This window comes from Mauremys reevesii, linkage group 1, assembly GCF_016161935.1.
Source record: "Mauremys reevesii isolate NIE-2019 linkage group 1, ASM1616193v1, whole genome shotgun sequence".
Lineage (NCBI taxonomy): Eukaryota > Metazoa > Chordata > Testudines > Geoemydidae > Mauremys > Mauremys reevesii.
The window spans coordinates 119,946,671-119,966,364 of NC_052623.1; the positions used below are offsets into that span (position 1 = coordinate 119,946,671).

The window sequence follows — 19,694 nt, forward strand, 5'->3', positions numbered from 1 at the left end:
ATCCAAGACATTCCATTTCCTTTTACAAAGTTTGTTTTGCACAGATAATCCTCATGACCTTAAATCAACTGCCAGCGCGCAACTCACATACTCATGTCAAGCATACAACATTTATAACGGGCCCATGTAGCCTATAACATATGCATCACAACAGTCCCCCTTTTGATACATGATTAATAACATTGATTATTGTATCACTTCTATAATTTTGCAAGCAGCTCAGCGCTATATATTACCTGTTCCAAAACTCCTTGTCATTTTATTTGACAGTACAAACACAGCATGACAAAGATTAATAGAATCATTAACATGAACAATAAAACAACAGGATACAATGCCACATTCAGGAAGGCCGTGGCACTGGAAGACCATCCCTTAAAGACATTGTACCAATGGTGAACTGTCAATTCTTCCCCTTCTTTTCCTAATTTTAATATTAAGATACTTATCTTTCCCAACTGTGCAGATTTAGATACATCCTTTGTATATTGCTTTATTTTTTCCCACTTTTATCAACCAATTCCTCCCATTTTTCCCAATGTACCCCTAAAATCAAAGGACCAGACCACATCTTTTGGTTCCCAAACAATTTCCTTTTTTATGAATAAGGGTCCCCAATAAACAATTCCTTCAATAATAACTTGTTACATTACATTTGCATGACTCAATTGGACCTTTTTCTGTAATATCTCCCCAAAATATATATTTTTCAGTGGTCACAACAAAAATTCACCCATTGCCTACATCAAACACTCTTATGCCATTAGGGGCTAAATACTGTATTATACATTGTCCACTTGAATGATTTAGATGACATCCCTCTAAGGACCAAGTTAGCTATGGGCACACATTTATTTTGCCCCCACTGCTTACAATGTTTTATCCATTCCACCAATTTATAGCCCCCCTCTTCCTGGATCAAATGTCTTCCACTTATTTCTATTTGCCATAATTCTCCATTAATAATCTTTGGCAGCACCCAGGCCATTGCAGCTTTTATTTTTTTCCAGTGTTATGTGATAGCATCCTACCCTTCCAACCCCTTTGATTCCAATTAAACCCAAGGTTTTTTTTCCCCATCCTATAATTTCTTGTTTCCATATATGGGAGTCTGAACCATTCAAAGGGCCATTGCCCATTACTCAGTATATTGACTATCCTCCTCTTTATATACTGTACCCCATAAGTTTGCATCTGTACGCATCATATTGCTAACAGTCTTGTTATTAATTTCTGACACACTCAATAAACTCGCATTTAAAGAAGTTTCCAAGGCTTGTATGTTTTAACTGGAGCACTACATTCCTTGCTCTGATAATGTGCCAAAATTTTGTATTACATGCGTCTGGTTAGCTCCCAAAATCTGAATCAAGACATTTTCCCTCATAACATCTCAATATCAAATGAATTCTACATCCCAGCACCAACGTCTCCCACAATATATTCTCCTATACCTCTTTTAGCTCCATCTCCCCATTGTTATTGCCATGCTAGTAAAAGAGGCAAGGCTTATGGCGTACACTCCAAATGTTGTGCACTCACATCTAATCGCGACTCTTCCAGCCAGATCATTTGGTCCACAATAGCTGGGGCTTCGATTACTTCCCCCCCCTTCTATATTAGAAAGTTCATCCACCATGATTCTTGGTGAAGTTTTATTTACTGGTATTTGATTAAGAAACACAAAATACCTACCATATCCCCAAAAGTATATTCTCCTATTGATTTTCCTGCAACAGCTTAATTTCACCATTATGGAAGAATTTACTATAGCATCATACATCCACACTTTGAGAGCCGCTGACTCATTCCATCCCACATGGACATTAACCAATTCTTTTTCATAAATCACATCCCAGGTAGTTACATTAAATCCCAATTCCAAAAAGTGCTGTTCAAGGCACTTATATTCAGGTTATTTTCATTATAACAATTTAAATTTAAACATCAACCAGCCATCCCCTTTTAGAATATAAAAATACCTCAATTGCTTCTCCAAGTCCTCTGGTTTTAAATATTCCCATGTTAAATTCTTACCATTTTCCCACCATATTTCAAATTTCCCCTCAAAAGGTTTCCCCTCACATCTGTCTTTGTTTGGTCCCGTTTTCTCTATCATGTCCCATGGATAGTTGAATGTATTATCCCTTTTAATCCGTACTTCCATCTTAGAGGTGCTCCCATGTGTATATCCTTGTACCCCTAATCTTCCTCAGATACTTACAAAACATAAAAAACAGAAGCCATATCCCCACCTTTCAGGGTGCCATCAACTTCCCTGTTTTTCCTGAATCATTGCTGACAGTGTTAGAACTTTTACTTCAAAATCAATTTTCATTCCCTGCAAGCTTTCCCTTTTTCTGGTTCCACTTTTGCACTCCTCTTGTGTTGAGGTCATGTCGTTATTCCATAAGAATAACGTCCAGTGCCTCTGACTATACCACCCAAAGTGCTTTTGTTAAGCCTTTGCTTAACTCTTCTGTCTTCGCTCGAGCTCTGGTATTCTTCCTAAAATGCAATTCGCACAACACAATCTTTCCACCAGACAAATAATGCAAAGCAAAGTTATCATAAGCAGCAAGCCAAATAAAAAAAAGTCATAGTACTGTATCCACACTCCCAATCCAGGATCTGTTTGGGATATCCTTCGATGCAGTTGGACATTCCCCTTCTATTTCTGTAAAACAAACCAAAAGTTTATCTAATCTTTGTGCCATAACTTTAATTGTGATGTGGGTACCCATTTCCCCTTTTTCCCCATGGTTAATTTGCTACAGTGGGGGAAATTTTATTCATAATTGAAAATGGTCCAACCCATTTTGATTCCAAGACATGATCTTTTGCTGTCAGCCTCAGATAAATCACCTTATCTTCCACAATTTCATATCTTGAGTGGCTTGTGAGTCCACATATTCTCTTGCTTTCTCAATTGCATCTGTTAATCTAAATTCCATATTCTTAAATTCAGGTCGGTAACTCTTTAACCCATTGGGTAACCAATACTTCCTCTACTTCTCCTTCTCCTGAACGCAGTAGAGGGCTCCACAGTCTCATAGGCCTTCCAAAGACAATTTGGTACGGCTGGTACCCTGTACCTAACTGATCACTACTTCGAATTGCCGCAAACACCAATGGCAATTTCTCATCCCAATCTTTACAAGTCTCCTGTAACACCTTTCATACAGCTTGCTTAATCATTTGATTCATTCTCTTTACTGATGATTGAGGATGGTAAGGAATGTGTAACTGCTGCTTTCAATACGCTTTTCACTACTTCCCCCACAAAATGTGGTCCATTAGCCAAATAATTTACACTCAAAGTTCCATACCTACTAAAAACAACATCCCATAGTTTCTTAGCGGTTGTCTCTGCAGTATGGTTCTGGGTAGGAATCATCTCCACCCATCCGGCAAAAGAATCCACAACCACCAGAAAATACTGATTTCCTCTGGAAGTTTTCTACAACTTATCAATATCGTCCATTTGTATCCTATTCCATGGCCCTACAGTTCTCCGATGTAACAACGGCCGTGCACTAGATGTTCTATTGCTGTCTGCCATGCATTTTATACAAGTTTTAACAAATCTTCCCATACTGTAGGCCAAATTCCGATTTGTTTTACCTTCATTATTTCTGAGCAACTTCAGTCTCCCTTTTTCCACTTCAAAACATTTTTTTTTCCTTCTCAGACCAAGTCGCAGCTTCTGTCTCTTAAGGCCGCCTATTAACTTTGCTTCTCACTCCAAACCCTGTTGTGCCAAGTTATCTTTAACCACCCCTAACTCTAATTTACAATCCTCCAGTTGCCTTTACTGGAATAGCACCAAACTTAAAAATTACTGGCAGTCTCCCATAATGCTGCCTTTACCCTAAACCTCATACAAGTGGACTTAAGTGCCTCCTTTCCTTCCCCCTCTCCCCTGGTTCTTGTCACACAGACAGAGAGCAGAAGACCAGAAATCCAAAGTGCCAGCAATGCAAAGTTTATTGGGGTTAATTCCAAGCACACATATTCATAGCTCTACACACTGGCAGAGTCTGTTCCCCACTATTCCATTCCCAGCTCTGATGCCACAGAGCCTTGCTTGTGTCCCCATTCCATCCTTCTCTTTTCCAATTCTCTATTTTGTTTTCCCAGCTGTTCCAACTGAGTCTGCATTACTTCTGCTTGCCATACTTCCTTCTCTAAACTTTCCTGGCAAATTTTAAGACTTTCTTGCAGGGTCTGTAGCTCTGCACATGCCTCTCCCTTGTATTCAATTACCTTTTTCATAGCCTGCCGCAACCACCATATCACAACTGTCTGCTTCTTCCTGGCATTAGGCTTCTATAGCTGTACATACTTCTCAAACATGTTTTCTAATGTATCAATTATCACATCAGGTTCCAGTGCACCCTCCATCCAAGGGCAGGTCCCAAATGCAATAATCTCCTTCTCTAATATAGAAGCTTTAACTTTAATCCATTGGGGTGCCTCCTCTACCCCTTTACTCTTTTTAAACATTATCTGAATAACGTCACACGGCATCTCCCCACACACTCTCACTCACTCAACTTCTTAATGTAGCACGTTTCCAAAACTCCATGCAGTATCTCCCCAGGCATACTTTTAATCTCACAAATAAGGAGTCACCCTTTAGACTCCCCCAACACTGAGACCCCCATCTCATAATCCGGCACTCCTTATATCTCTCCTCCACTCGCAATTCTCCATCAAATGTTAGGCTCTGATAGAGGCCTCCCTACCGGATAGGGGAGCAGGCAGATACCGGACACAGTGTTGGTATATAATACTCTAAATATTTTTGTTGATTACAGTATAAACCTCACTCACTCCACAATCACACTCCTTTCATACCACACCAGATTCTGAAGATCCAAAGGCAATCCCAATGACCAGTCAAAACTCAGTCTGATCACAAGGTGTGGGGAGCCCCACATTACACACCTCTTCTTTTCCATGATTTTGGGTCGGTGTCTGACTCCAACTTCAGCGGTAGAAAACAACCATTTCTATAAACCAGTCCATTGCGTCATTAGCTCTTTGTCTCTTTACCAAGCCTTTCATCCATAACTCCAGAAGAGCAGTTCTGGGCAGGCCACCATAATCCAAGGCATTCCATTTCCTCTTATGGACATGACAAAGTTTGTTTGCACAGATAATTCTTGACTGCTCATAACCTTAAATCCTTGCCGTATGCTTGATATGAGGACATGAGCTGCGTCTTGGCAGCTGAAGCATTTATATGAGACCTATATGGCCTATAGCATATTACAACATGTAGATCACAACACAATCAGTCCTTTTCAAACTCAGCCATTTCCAAATTCTATTCTCAGTAGGTTTGTATTATGGGATACTAGCTTTTAAAAAATTAAACGAGGCCAGGTCTCCATTCCCCTGACAACTTCTGTCTCACAGTCTCGAACCTCTTCAAAAGGAATGACAGTCCAGAAATATGCCTCATAGGCATTTATTACTGGTTTTCTTCATAATTTGAAAGAGATTGCAAAGCAGACACACTAATCAAAGCTCATCCATAGTTTACCCTCTCATAAATCAGTCAAGTTCTTGGCGTGAGGTTATCCAAAAAGGGTCATTCTGACCCACGTCTGCCATGTTACCAAGCCCACTGATCGCATGATCTTACATGTTCTTTACTTTGTGGGCTGGTTTCCCTGCTGATATTCCAAAGTTTGACGTTGAAACACACATGCCGATCGAGCCACTCTTAACCATTTCAGTGCAATTACAGCACCTCCCATAGTATTTCACTCCATTTATCTAATGCTTAGAGAATCCTGCTCCCAGAATCCTCTAGTAGGTCCAGATATACCAAGCCATACCAAACTCATGCTTGCCACCTTTATCCATATCAATCACAGCAATTCATAATAACTTGGCACAGTCTCAACACCTGGGCCATCATCCCTCTGAGATGCGGACAACTATCTATACTCTAACTTATTAACTAATTAAAACTATATACAACAAATTCAAGTCCAAACCACCAGGGTAAGAAAGCCTTTCAAAAGCAAGAAGCCGTTCCAGCAACTGTCATGGGCGGTAAGAAGGAATTGAGAGGCTGTGGGGATGGTGGCGCCCCTTATACTGACGCATAGGCGCAGGGCTCCAGGGGGTGCTAGGGCTGTCCTGACGGACACCACTAAGGGAAAAAAAATTCTGGCAACTGTGCATGAGGTGTGTGCGCACCTAGCATGGAATTAACATGGTCAAGCACTCGAAGAACCTGGGATTTTTTAGTTGTCTTCTAGAACCTCCGACCACGTCTGAAAGCACCGTTTCTCTGAGCCTTATGCTGAGTGGGAGATCACCTGTGGTTGTTGGTAATGCTGCACTGCCAACCGCAGGATCAAACAGAATGACTTTTCCTTCTATAGGGTGGTCAGAAAGCTTTATTTCCTACATAGGTTCAACTTTTAAATAACCACATTAGAAAACAAAGAATATAAGTGGGGGAGAACCTATACATTATTCTCCAAAAACTGGTAGAATGCATGGGCCCTTATTAGTTGTAAAGATAGACTTCTCCTTGTAGTTAAGTAGTAATCTTTTAGTCAAAGCAGTGTAAAGGAAATACCAGTATATATACACCTCTACCTCGATATAACACTGTCCTGGGGAGTCAAAAAATCTTACCGCATTATAGGTGAAACCGTGTTATATCGAACTTGCTTTGATCCACCAGAGCGTGCAGCCCTGCCCCCGCGGAGCGCTGCTTTACCACGTTATATCCAAATGTGTGTTATAGCGAGTGGCGTTATATCGGGGTAGAGGTGTAGGTGCAAAGCTTCCTACGCTGGTTCTAAATACTTGCATACAAAAACAGTGAGCCTCACTCTCACGTCCCATGTTGAACTCTGACCTCTTCGATCTGATTCTTTATTCCACTTTCTATTTTTAAATGACAGTTACCTTACAGAAACACACCACCATCCTACCAATACAGCCACTCCATTATTGCAACATAAAAAGGAGTGTAAGGAAGGGAAGAAATTGAGATAATGCCTCCAGCAATAGAAGGCTACCCCTGTAGCCAGCCACAACACTCTGAAAATGAAGAGGTATAGGGGCATCACTAGCAAGTGATGGTGTTTTGGTACATGTACAGTGCTAGAACACCATCATTCATTTCCTGGCCCCACTTTGACCTCACTCTAGAAGTTTATAACTTTTACTAGTGGCATATTCCCTTATTTAAAAAGCCTACATTTGTTAAATGTACACTCATGTGTAAGTTTGTGTAGAGAAATGTTTTCCTTTTTAGGCCATATTTGATTGCAGGAAAAAAAAAGTGTTTTAAGACAGTCCAATGTACCAAAAAAAAGGAGATGGTGAAGATAAATATTTAACAAAGGTCAGTAATGAATCATATGTTTCATTTTAAAGGAGGACAACAAGCTAGATAAGAAACTATCTAGTTTTAACAATATTAGGGCTGAATCTCTCACCTTAAAAGTAAAGATTTAGTTGAAAACAAGAAGGAGTTTACTACTAATGATACTACTACTAAGCATTTGTATTGCACTTTATATATCTTTAAAGCTCTGTATATTTAATTCTCAACACCCCCTAAGGTAAGTTAGGCATTGTTGCCATTTTACACTGGGGGAACACAGAGCGTGAAATCCTGACCCCATTTAAGTCCAGGGCAAAACTCCCATTGATTTCAATAGGGCCAGGATTTCACCCAGAATAGCTTGTCTATGGCTATGCCTCAAAGCATGGCAGTGCCAAATTTAGAAGTCAGGAGTCCAAGTCTTGAGGTCCAATAGATCATATTGATTAACTAAATACAGTAAGTGGAACAAAGTGTTCTATATTAAAATCAAAATTTCTCCACGTTGGCCTCAAGTGAACACACACCCCAACTCCTCCCCCCTTCCTCCCCCTACAATCAAAAGGGGACTACAGAAAACCTGTACTATCTTATTTTTAATGTAATGTCAGTATTGAGCTGAAATCTTCGTGTGTCTGGAAAAAAATTATGATTTCCAGAACACCATATTACATATACTTTACCTCTTCGTTGTTAGACTAATCACATTTCTAGGCTACATGGCTCTAAATAAATACAAGAGAGGCACAATAGGCCTCAATCCTGCAATACTATCCTTGCAAGCAAGCCTTTATGCATACGTAGAGCCTCAGTAAAGTCGGAGTCCAACTGTATGCATTTCATCACAGGATCAGGGCCACAATTAGTCAGAGATACAAAGTTTCAAGAAGACAACTTTACCTTGTAAAAAGAGACTGAGAAAAATTATTCCATTATGTAACTGTGTATGATGCACTACACACACATTATTTTAGCACATTTCTAATGAAAACAGGTAAATGCAAGTAACAAAAAACAAGCATGTACTTTTGATCACGTTCTTACAGTTTTACTGGGTAAAAAATATTTGCACCTGTTAAAACCAAATGGTTACATAAACAAAGTGACTAAAACACAGAAACGTAACTTGTAATACTAGACCAGGCTGCTGATTCTGTTGCACTGCTATTCTACCTCAAGCGGAGGTCAGTGCCTGAGGCTCAGAGAAAAGGAGAAAACCTCAAAATAAACACACCCAGTTGTGCAGTGCTATAGATGGAAAATATTTCTTCCTGATAGCACCACCATTACCACTCTATTCAAACAACAGTCAGGAGGTTTCATTATATTTCTCTTTTTATCTTAAAATAGGGTGACCAGATGTCCCGATTTTTGGATCTTTTTCTTATATAGGCTCCTATTACCTCCCTCCCCCGTCCCAATTTTTCACATTTGCTGACTGGTCACCCTATCTTAAAAATATGTATGTTTTAGAGAGGAGAGAGAGAGAGAGAGATTTCATTGACTGATACAAATACAATTTATCATATGTAAAATATAGATACTGAACATTTATAAGCACAGTTTTGACCCAGTGATATAATTCCTTCCTTTTGTTGCTGAACCTGGGAGCACATAAAGTTCATATTTCCCCATACTCACCTTTGATCATAGCCAATTACAAAAATGTATTGCTGCACTTGCTAGAATATCTATAATATAAACCATACTTATCAGACCCTGAGCAAGTTATTTTGTTAAGCAGTATTAAAAAAGAATGGATCCTGCAATCAATACATGAATCTTCACAGAAGACACTGCATCTATTGTCAATACTAGGGGTTGGATTTGTTAATTTCAAACCAATTACAGATTAATGTCAGGAGTCAGAGCCCTTTTACATAGCTAACTTCTATATGCATTGAGAGTCCCCCTTGTCACAGGTTCCTAGGCAAGCAAACACTTACACACACGCTTAACTATTTTTTGCAAGTAGTCCCATTGTAATCATGGGGCCTTAAGCTTTAGTTTCAGAGTGAAATAACCTTTTCTGGCTAATTTAAAAGGCAACCAGTAGATCCACAGAACGTCAGTATAGTATCCATACATTTAGATATTCGATATTTGATCTCCCAAATTTCACCACAGTTTTCCAGTTTTATCTGGCCTGCCCTACAGGTTTTCATTTCTCACATGACCAATGTGAACTCTGCAACTTTACTCTTCGTTTCAAGAGCATGATTTTTTCCTATCATTTACAAAAATACAAATTTCCTTCCACCTGTAATCCACTGAAAGCCAATACATTGACTAGCTCGTTGTTGTAAATCCCTGTATCTTAAACATATTCCAGGCCCTTGTAGTCCTCTTCAGTACAGACTAATTTCTTAGCAGTTGTAGTCAGAACACTTGGATAACTATACACAGACTACTCTATTACAACCTGCAAACATTAAATCCTCCACTGTGCCAGGAAAGGTCAATGAAAATCTTGCCTCCTTTTCTCAAAAAAGGTATCATTTCTAAAACTTCTCACCTCTCCTGGCCAGCAACCTGTGTGTTGTAGTTCAGTGTCATTTGGTTAACAATACACCGCTGCTTCAAAAGGGTTATATCTTCCACAAAACTGTAAGAGGCTTTAGCAGTCTTTATAATTTATGCAAGAGGGAATTATACCATCAAATCTCTGCAGTTTGCTTCAAAAATCGACTCAAAACAGTACTGGAAATGTATTAAAAATCAGCTGCAACTATGGCACATATTTTTTTTTTAAATCAAACCAAAAAAAAAAAACCCACACTTGCCCCATTAACTTAATACTTATACCTGACCAATATTAAACACACTGCTATCATTTCTCATCAATTCTTAGACGTTAGGAGATGGGAGATCACCTAGTCTGCCTTTCTGCCAGGTCACTGACTGTTTAGTACGGGACATTTTGTAATGCTTCTAGTGAATCTCTTTGGATTAGATTGTATCATTTTATGCATGGATTTCCGGCCTTCATATGTTTACTTTGTTCTCCTTGGTGCTTGCCTCATACTCCAAATTAGTATTATCAGTGAAGTAATTTAACATTTTACATCTGTTTAATCCTTTGCCCCTCTTCCAGATCATTTAAAGTATGTTCAGTAATATTATGCTTAAAAACTAATCACTGTGGCATCTTTCAGCTGAACTGCCTCCATCTTTCAAACTGTTCATATTCATCTAAAAAGGTATTTGTTGGGAGTTGAAGATCTACAATTCAGAGTAAGATGAACTTTTGCAGGATATGCATGGCAATGTCTGACCATGCTTGGTGGCAGGGTGAAGAGGGTCTAACTTGGGTGGACTGAATAAGTTAGTGATAAAGAACAGATTAATGAACTGCGCTTCTAACTACTGCAGTTGTATCACAGGCTAAAGACATATAATATCACTAACAAAACTCAATATAAATCTGGACCCAGTTAACATAACATAACATAAAAGATATCGGAATATTCTGCTTTAATACATTTTTTTTCTAGAAGCACACGTTCAAAAAGAGTCTTAAGTGTCCTTTCAAAAGCTTATTTTTTCCCCAGAGGTTTCTGCTGTGTTCAGTGCTTCTTTTCTGCTGTCATTATTCTAATATTGTCATTAATATAACATTGAAGGAATACTTCTGTGTATCCTGCTGGCTAGCTCTGCACAGAGGAATGAGAATTAGCTTTCTTTAACCTGTGAATGCAGTCCTAAAAGGTTTTAATTGAAATCATCCATTTACCATGTACACAATCAGCATTCTAACAAAATCCATCAAAACAGCATTCAAAATGGAGCTGCCCAGGGCCATTAAAGTGACACATGCCTCATCTTTCTGTGGTTTGAAAGGTGTTCAAGGCTGTTGGCAGCAAGTGTAGTTCTGAAAAAGCTGGACGTCTGGGTGGCATTCGGTATCTGACATTTTTCCAAAATTTTGTATTTGCTGAATGAGATTTCTCTGTGAAGTCTCCTTTCCATCTGATGGCCCCATGCTTTTGCTTAATGTATTTAATTGATTCTGGCATGTTCGTATAGTCCTTTATTTTATCTAGCTCAATCAGAATAACTTTAATTCCATCCCGGACAAGAGCATTGTACACAGCCAGTTGCTGTTCAAAGATATCCTCTAATAAACTGCAACTTGATGATTCTGGTACTAATACAATTATAAGCCTTCTGCTTTGTTTAATGGTATCATCAACAACATTGACCACAGCTGTAAAAGATACAAAGAATGATCAACTTTTAGCTCATACAAAAGAATCTCTCGCCCCCCATTAAAAATAGATATTTACTTTTTCTTATGTCAGCACAATTAAAGTGGCAACCCCCCTCTAATATAGACACAATTATACTGGCATATTCCAGTACAGAAGCAAAATAAGCTATACACACACTTTTATACATGTATAATTGTGTCAACACTAGAGCGTTTTTTGGTGGCAAAAAACCATACACCTTACCAACATAGCTAGGCTGGTAACATTTTTAGATGTGCACTCTAGGCCTTACTTTAATGATACAGCTGATTTGTTTTGTTTTTTTTTAATCCATGCAAAATTACCTACCTTATAGTAACTGGAAGTGCTTCAAGATGTGTGTCCCCTATCTGTATTCTACTGCGGATACACAAGAGAGCTTTGGATGAAAAGTGTTTTAGAAGTGCTGAGTAGTACTAATATTACTATTACCACACCATGAGTGTATATGGCCCTATGATTCTTGCACAAAACTAGAATTCTCACCTGCAGGATTGCTGCAAAACCCTGCGTCTCCTTAATGAGTCACTTAATAATCATTTAATGAAGGGAGATGTTGTCTCTCTCAGTGTGCCAGGCACACATCCATCTACTGTTTCAATTTCTAATGAGCAGTGTTGGACATCAAGAAGTTTTGCTACTGGGGTACTAGACATGTCTGGGCTGAAACAGCTCTCTTTTTTTCCCTGTACACTGCAGACTTTTGGCCCTTTCTACAAGAAAACAAACAATGTACTATTTTTGCTGATGCTGGGCTCAGTGTTAAATGTGGAGGATTTCATATGAAATTAGAGAGAGAGAGTGTGTGTGAGAGAGAGAGAGAGAGAGAGAGAAGAAATAGCCCCGGCATTAAAGTGTCTTAAAGTCACTTTCTGATTTTTAGATGACCAAAATCCATCTTCCCAAGATTTAAGGAATTTTCCTCCAAGACAGATTGGCAGAAGCCCTGAGGGGTTTTCACCTTCCTCTGCAGCGTGGGGCACAGGTCACTTGCTGGAAGGTTCTCTGCACCTTGAAGTCTTTAAACCATGATTTGAGGACTTCAATGGCTCAGACACAGGTTTGATAAAGGAGTGGGTGGGTGAGATTCTGTGGCCTGCATTGTGCCGGAGGTCAGACTAGATGATCATAATGGTCCCTTCTGACCTTAAAGTCTATGATTCTATGTTTTGCATGCACTCAGAGCTGGAGAATTTTGAAAGCAGTGTCCATTGGTCCACACATGTGCCTTGGCTCACCTTGTGCCACCAACCAAGGAGATAAAGGGCGGGGTGGACCGACTGCCTCTCCAGTTCCTTCTCTACCTCAAATCACAGAAGATCCAAAGCAGAGGGGAAGGAGGGCGGGTAGAGGAATACAGATAGGGACCACACATCTCGAAGAATCTCTAGTTACTAAAAGGTAAGCAACTTTCTCTTCTTTTAGTGCTGTTCTCTATGAGTATTCACTGTTGGTGACTGACACGCAGTACTCAGATAGGAGGAGGGTGAGAAGTCGTTGATGGCAGAGCCGAATGACGGACTGTGATTCCAAAAGATGTATCAGCAGAGGAGTCCCGTACCAAGGCATAGTGTCTCACAAACACGTGGATGGAGCCCCTTGTAGCTGCTCTGCAGGTATCGAGTAGCAGCACCTCTCGAAGCGATGCCAGAGATGCTGCTTGCCCTCTTGTGGAATGAGCTCTTACCCTATGTGGCGGGACGGGGACTGGACAATTAAACAGTCAGATCCATTTTGAGATTCTTTGAGAGGATACAGTCTGATGCCAGTATGTCGAGTAAACCCCCCACCCTTGGTACTGAAGAGCAATCTTCTCTATTGCTCCCCGCTGTAAGAGAGATTCCACTTTGTCTGAGAATCTTATCGTGAGAGTGGCCCCCATGAGGGGGTGAGGAAGGAGGTTTTGGAGGAGGGAGGTACATAAACTCTATCATACAGCCAGAATGGATGATGTTCAGCACCCATTTATCCACTCTACTCCAGGTGCTGAAAAAGAGTGCTACACAACCCCAAAAAGCGTGTGGGAGTAGGGAGATGTTGGACTTAGCAGTCTGCAGGTGCCAGATCACGATCTGGTGCCAATGGAGCCCTAAACATGTAGGCTTTCTTGTCATGGCTCTGAGACATAGGACTTACTAGGTTGTCTTGGGCTGAGCTTATAGACTTGCTCGGTTTAGACAGGGCTGAATCCGACTTCTTCAAAGTGGATTTGGAAGTGGACTTAGCCTAATGCTCATGAGAATGCTCCCTACTCTCCCAACAAGACCCCATCAAGAGATCTGTGGGGTAGACTTCTTTGCTCCTGAGTGAGACTTCATGGCAGGAGATGCACTCTTAGCAGAATCAGGCTGATGTATGCTGGGGGAAGGTGGGAATCCCCCAGCCTGATCTGATTGCTGCCTCTTGGCCTTTTCCATTAGGTGCTTCCTATGGCAAAGTTCCTGCCCTTGTCATGATGTGGACTCTCCTAAGGCAGCACACGCAGCATTGGTGGTTGTCCCTGATTGAGAAGGATTGCAGGGAGGAAGCACACATTTTGAAGCCCAGAGTTCTGGGTATAGTCCAGTACCTAAATTGGGAAGGAGGGGGGTGCTCCCCAGGTCAGGAGAGACTAACTAAATAACCATAAAACACTAAAACTATCAGATAAAAACTTTAAAATTCTAGAACTACAAAAAAATATTGACAGATATCTATTAATAAATAAAAGAGAAAGCCAAAGCTTGGGACTCTAGAGATTCTGAACTGGACCATGGTGAGAAGGATATGAAGAGGAAGTCGGTCCGCCTCGTCCTTTACCTCCTCGGTCAGAGGCATGAAGTGAGCCTGGGCAAATGTGTGTGGACCAACAAACGGCTTTCAAAAGTTCTCTGGCTCCGGGTGCATGGAGTGAATGCGTATCCACAGTGGAATACACATAAGGGCCAGCACTCGAAGAAGAACGCCAAGTGGCCTTCTCTTCTCCCACTTCCACTAGTAGTTGCATTCCAACCTAGCTCCAATTTAAAATATTTCAGAGCATCTATATTCCCGAAATTACTATTATAAAAATTGGTGCCTTACTCTCCTGCCTCTATGTCATGATGTGACCCATGCGACCATACTGATGTGAAACATTCCTGCCCTGTTCTAGTATTCAAAGAGAATGATGAGAAAACTCACCCGGTTCTACTTTAAAGGCAATGAGAGAATACAATCATTTTTCATTTTACCTTTTCCTGGTATATCATCTCTTCCAAGTATAAACAGATTATATCCACACTGTCTCTCTAAAACGTGAGGAAGCAGCTTTAGCACAAAGTTATCTGGTGTACAGATGCAATCTACTTTGTTGATTTTTGGATACAATACATATGCATCATAGATCTTCCCATCTGAAACTGAACAAGACAGAAGCAATGATTTGTAAGACAACAATTTTAAAGGAATAAGAATATTTTCCCACCTTTTCTATTTTAAACTTTATTGCATGAGTTAATTGTTTGAATAGAACATACAAATAACCACAGGTTAATAATAAAGCAATTTTTGTTAAATGCTGAAAAAAATACCAAAATTAACTGCATTTCATTATTCAGGCAAATATAAAAATTGTGCAAATTTACTGTTTTACTACCTATTTAGAATGACAAATACTAAGAGTTGCAGGGCTGGCTAGAAGTTCTTCACTGCTGCCATAGCGCAGTGGTTCTCAACCAGCATCCCTCGGAGTACTCAGGAAGTCTTCCAAAGGGTACATCAACTCGTCTAGATATCTGCCTAGTTTTACAACAGGCTACATAAAAAGCACTCGCAAAGTCAGTACAAACTAAAATGTCATACAGACAAGGACTTGTTTATACTGCTCTATATACCATATGGGCAATCCTCAAACTGGGAGTGAGTTCATTTCAGTGGGGTCACCTGAGCCAGCGTTAGACTCACTGGGGCCCAGGGCAGAAAGCCGAAGTCCAAGCTCTACCATGCAGTGCTGAAGCCAGAGTTTTTAACTGAGGTGAAATGTGGGGCATGCAAGACAAATCAGACTCCTGAAAGGGGTACAGTCTTCTGAAAAGATTGAGAACCACCCCGATTTCTGTTTTAACACTGAGCCAGAAACTACCTTATCACGGTATCACCTTGTCAGCTGCAGCAGTAGCTCTTGGTGATATCAGCCTTTCATTACAAGAACTGCTCTGCAGCTGTATTTTGTAGTATGCATGTCTTGCAGTTAGAAATAGTTTCCCTGCAAAGCAGAGAGCAGATAAACCTGAAAAAGGTTTTTGTTTCTAGTAGATTTACATACCTGCTTTACTACCTACACAAGCCAAAGTCTGGTAGCTTACATATATAAGGCATTTCACACTCTCTGTTCAAAGTGCATTTAAGCCCAGATTTTCAAATGGCAGACTTCCTTTTTTGTCGGAGCACATTTTGCACTTTCAAAGACTGCACCCATATTTTTTTTCACCTTCAATGAATCGTAGGTTCACAACTTACAGTTAAAATTATACTGGTTTTTCAACAAGCACACTTTCTCCCATCCTGTCCCTATGCCTCATAGAAGTGCCATATCAATATCTACAAAAGTACCACATTGTCCTTTTTTTTGAAACCCTCCATCTCTGTTATGATACTTACATTGGACAATGATTAAAACAGTGCTGTTCTGTGATCATTGCCTATCATGCTAACCAGTATCATTCCACTGGTACCTTTGTATTCCCCTTGACTGTCTCATATCCACCTGTTGTCTATGGAGTCTTAAATTGTAAACTATTCAGTGCAGAGATGGTCATCATTTTGCTATATGTTTGTACAGAGCCTAGCACAAGAGGTCTCTGGGCTTCTAGATACTACCACAATACAAATAAAAATGACACCACTAAGATGGCCATACTGAAGTACTTCAGCATCTAAAAAGGGGGATTTGCACTCATAACTGACTTTGCATAAAATACGCTGGAGAACATTGTGTCTGCAAAAACGGACACTGAGTAGAAGCCCTTTTAAAAATCTGGTACTCAATCTTTTCATCATCCATATTGCAAACACAACGCAACACACAGATGGAAATTCCAAGCAAGCTTGCTCATTCAGGGACATTTCCTACATCTGCTCCTGCTTAAAAAGGCTACACATTATTCTCTTAAGAATTCTTAATGAATCCTGGGATTGTATGCCATGTACATTAGCTACATGGCTATACACACCTACCTTCTTTACTCAGAAAGGGCCGACAGGATTTTCGATACCAGAGCACAATGTCAACCTTGAAATACTTGTAGATTAATATGGCAATAATTATTACAAACACTGGTGCAATGAGTCCTCCAATCAAGTATCCTTGAAAATTTCGAACTACATCCGCAAGGGAAAAATACATAATATATTGAAATGGCAGCATTGGTCAAGGAACATTCAAACAAAAAACTGTGTAGAATTCTGAAATTAGAGCCCTTTTAAGCTGTCTAAAGACAGTTATAACTGTGTGAATAATCTATAATAAAAATCAGACATCTTTCTCCTCTTTTTCTGTTCATTAATTTTCTGCAAACTGATTGTGATTTTCTTGAATGTATTCATTATTCCAAATAATTGCTGACAAATAATTCCAGGTCTACAGCTTGTTTGTAAGCAATTCATTGAAGGTATTCAATACTTGAAATTTATGCTGTCATGACTGGACACATGAGAACATGGAGCACTTTGGTTCTCTGGCTGGAGAAGCACCTCTCAGAAGCCGATGTCTGGTGCAAATTCAGAATGTGCTTTTCCATATGTATTCTATTCCATCTGCCAAACCATTGATGTTTTGGTGAATAATGCTATCAGTACATCTCTAGTAACTCCTTTGACATTAATGAAGCTACTTCCAGATTTACAATGATTTTATAGCCCCTTTCCTGCCCATTATCCCAAGTTTTCTCACCCCCTTAGTCTGTCCCTTTTCAAAGCGTTCCCCTCATCTCCTTTTTAAATTAACTCCTGACTACGAGAGCAGTTCAGAACATTATTAAGACTGAATGCCTGACCTGGCTGTCTTAATGCAATGTAGGCTGCAACTTCACCAGCATGACACACAAACTGACATCCATAATCCTCTTGCTTCACTTCTGTGATGTTGAGCGTCACTGTAGAGAATAAGTACCCATCTGGGAAAGAATCTTCTCTATCCAAAAAGGTAGTGAATAATAAAAATAATAAAAGCCACATTAGGCAAGTTTCTTCATTTGAAAACAAAACAGGACAATAGTTATATTTTATCTTCTGAAATGTGCCTTAATCTTTTCAAAACAGATGGATATCTGGAGTCTACGATTATAAATTATCTGAATTACAGATGTACCTCAGAACTCCAGTCAAGAGCATGGCCTCATGTGTAGACACACAGGGAGACAGCACCAGGAGCTCTCAATCAAAATAGACTAGATTTACATACACGAAAGCATCTTATTCATGCTATCATTGCCCAGTGTGAGAGAGAGAGACATGAGGCAATTCTATATAGAGACAGTGCTGCCAACTCTCATATTTCAAACAATTGATTTGTAAGCATATAGAGGATAATAGAGTGATAAATAATAGCCAACTTGGATTTGTCAAGAACAAACCACACCAAAACAACCTAATTTCCTTCTTTGACAGGTTTACTGGCAAAGTGGATAAGGGGAAAGCAGTAGACATAATTGAGTATGCGCCAACAATGTGATGCAGTTGCAAAAAAAAAAAAAAAACTAATATTCCAGGATGCACCAACATGAGTGTTGTATGTAAGTGACAGGAGCTAATTGTTCCACACTACTGGGCACTAGGGAGGCCTCAGCGGGAGTACCGTGTCCAGTTTTGGGAGCCACACTTTGACAAAGATGTGGACAATTTGAAGGAAGTCCAGAGGAGAGCAACAACAAACAATAAAAGGTTTAGAAAACAACCTATGAAGAAAGGTTAAAAAAACACCTGGATATATTTAGTTTTGAGAAAATAAGTCTGAGGTGGGACCTGGTAACAGTCTTCAAACACAGTCAGGGCTGTTACAGGGCTGCGATGCTGATCAGTTGTACCCCTTGACCACTGAAGCTACAATAAGCAGTAATCAGCTTAATCTGCAGCGAAGGAGACTGAGGTTAGACAGTACGAAAACCTTCTATCTGTACATTCAGGCAAGTGCTGGGATAGGAATCCCCATCATTGGAGGATGTTAACAACATGTTAGACAAAACACCTCTCTAGGATGGTCTAGCTCAGTGGTGGGCAACCTGTGGGCCACACGCGGCCCGTCAGGGTAATCCACTGACAGGCCAGATAGTGTGTTTACATTTGCACGGCCACCCCCTGCTCCCATTGGCCAGGAACAGCAAACCGCGGCCACTGGGAGCTTCAGGCAGATGTGCAAATGTAAACAAACTGTCTGGCGGCCCGCCAGCGAATTACCCTGATGGGCCGCGTGTGGCCCGTGGGTCGCAGATTGCCCACCACTGGTCTAGGTCCTCCATCAGCATGGGGGAGAGGGGGCGCTGCACTAGATGACCTCTCAAGGTCCCTTCCCTACCCTATATTTCTATGATTTTATTACAAAGTTTCATGGTATTCGGCATTTGTCTGAAAGCCCCAGCTCACATAATTGAATAAATTTCTTGAGACTCTCAGTCTTCACTTAAAAAGAAAAAATTTCAAGCCCTCATAACTGAAGAGAAAAGCTTAAAAATGTGATCCAAGTGCACCCCAAAAACCAAAAGGCATATAGAAAGAACCCCAAATCTATTTTTATAAATTTCATGGGTTTTTGAGACAATTTTGCTAGTTTGGAGGACCTAACTCATGATTTTTGAACTCTCAGGGTTGGCAAAACTGCTAGTATTCTATTTTCTAAAAAGCACATGAGGTTTCTATATGCAGCTGTTGGACAAATTTGCTTCAGTAGCTCATACACTTAACTTTCAGGAATATTTTTCTTGGGGTAGGGGGTAAAACCAATGCAGACTCATGATGCTTGGGGGTTATATCCCCTGAATGGTGCCATGCCCAGTGAAGAGATTTTTTTTTGTAAAGCAACATGTTCCAAAATACCCATGTTATTTTTTCTCCTAGGGTCTATTGAA

General features: G+C 40.1%; 1 protein-coding gene across 3 annotated transcripts in view; it reads right to left on the reverse strand.

The window, feature by feature from the left end:
* Positions 1-8,296: 8,296 nt before the first annotated feature.
* Positions 8,297-19,694, reverse strand: part of LOC120395314 (interleukin-1 receptor-like 2) — a 43,275-nt gene continuing 31,877 nt past the window's right edge. For all 3 annotated transcript variants that reach the window (XM_039519628.1, XM_039519629.1, XM_039519627.1), the window contains exons 9-12: positions 17,628-17,764; positions 16,810-16,953; positions 14,826-14,993; positions 8,297-11,570 (exon numbers count right to left, since the gene is read on the reverse strand). In XM_039519628.1, coding sequence (XP_039375562.1) covers positions 11,182-11,570; positions 14,826-14,993; positions 16,810-16,953; positions 17,628-17,764 — 838 coding nt within the window. In that variant the 3' untranslated portion in view covers positions 8,297-11,181. The remainder of the gene's footprint in view (positions 11,571-14,825; positions 14,994-16,809; positions 16,954-17,627; positions 17,765-19,694) is intronic.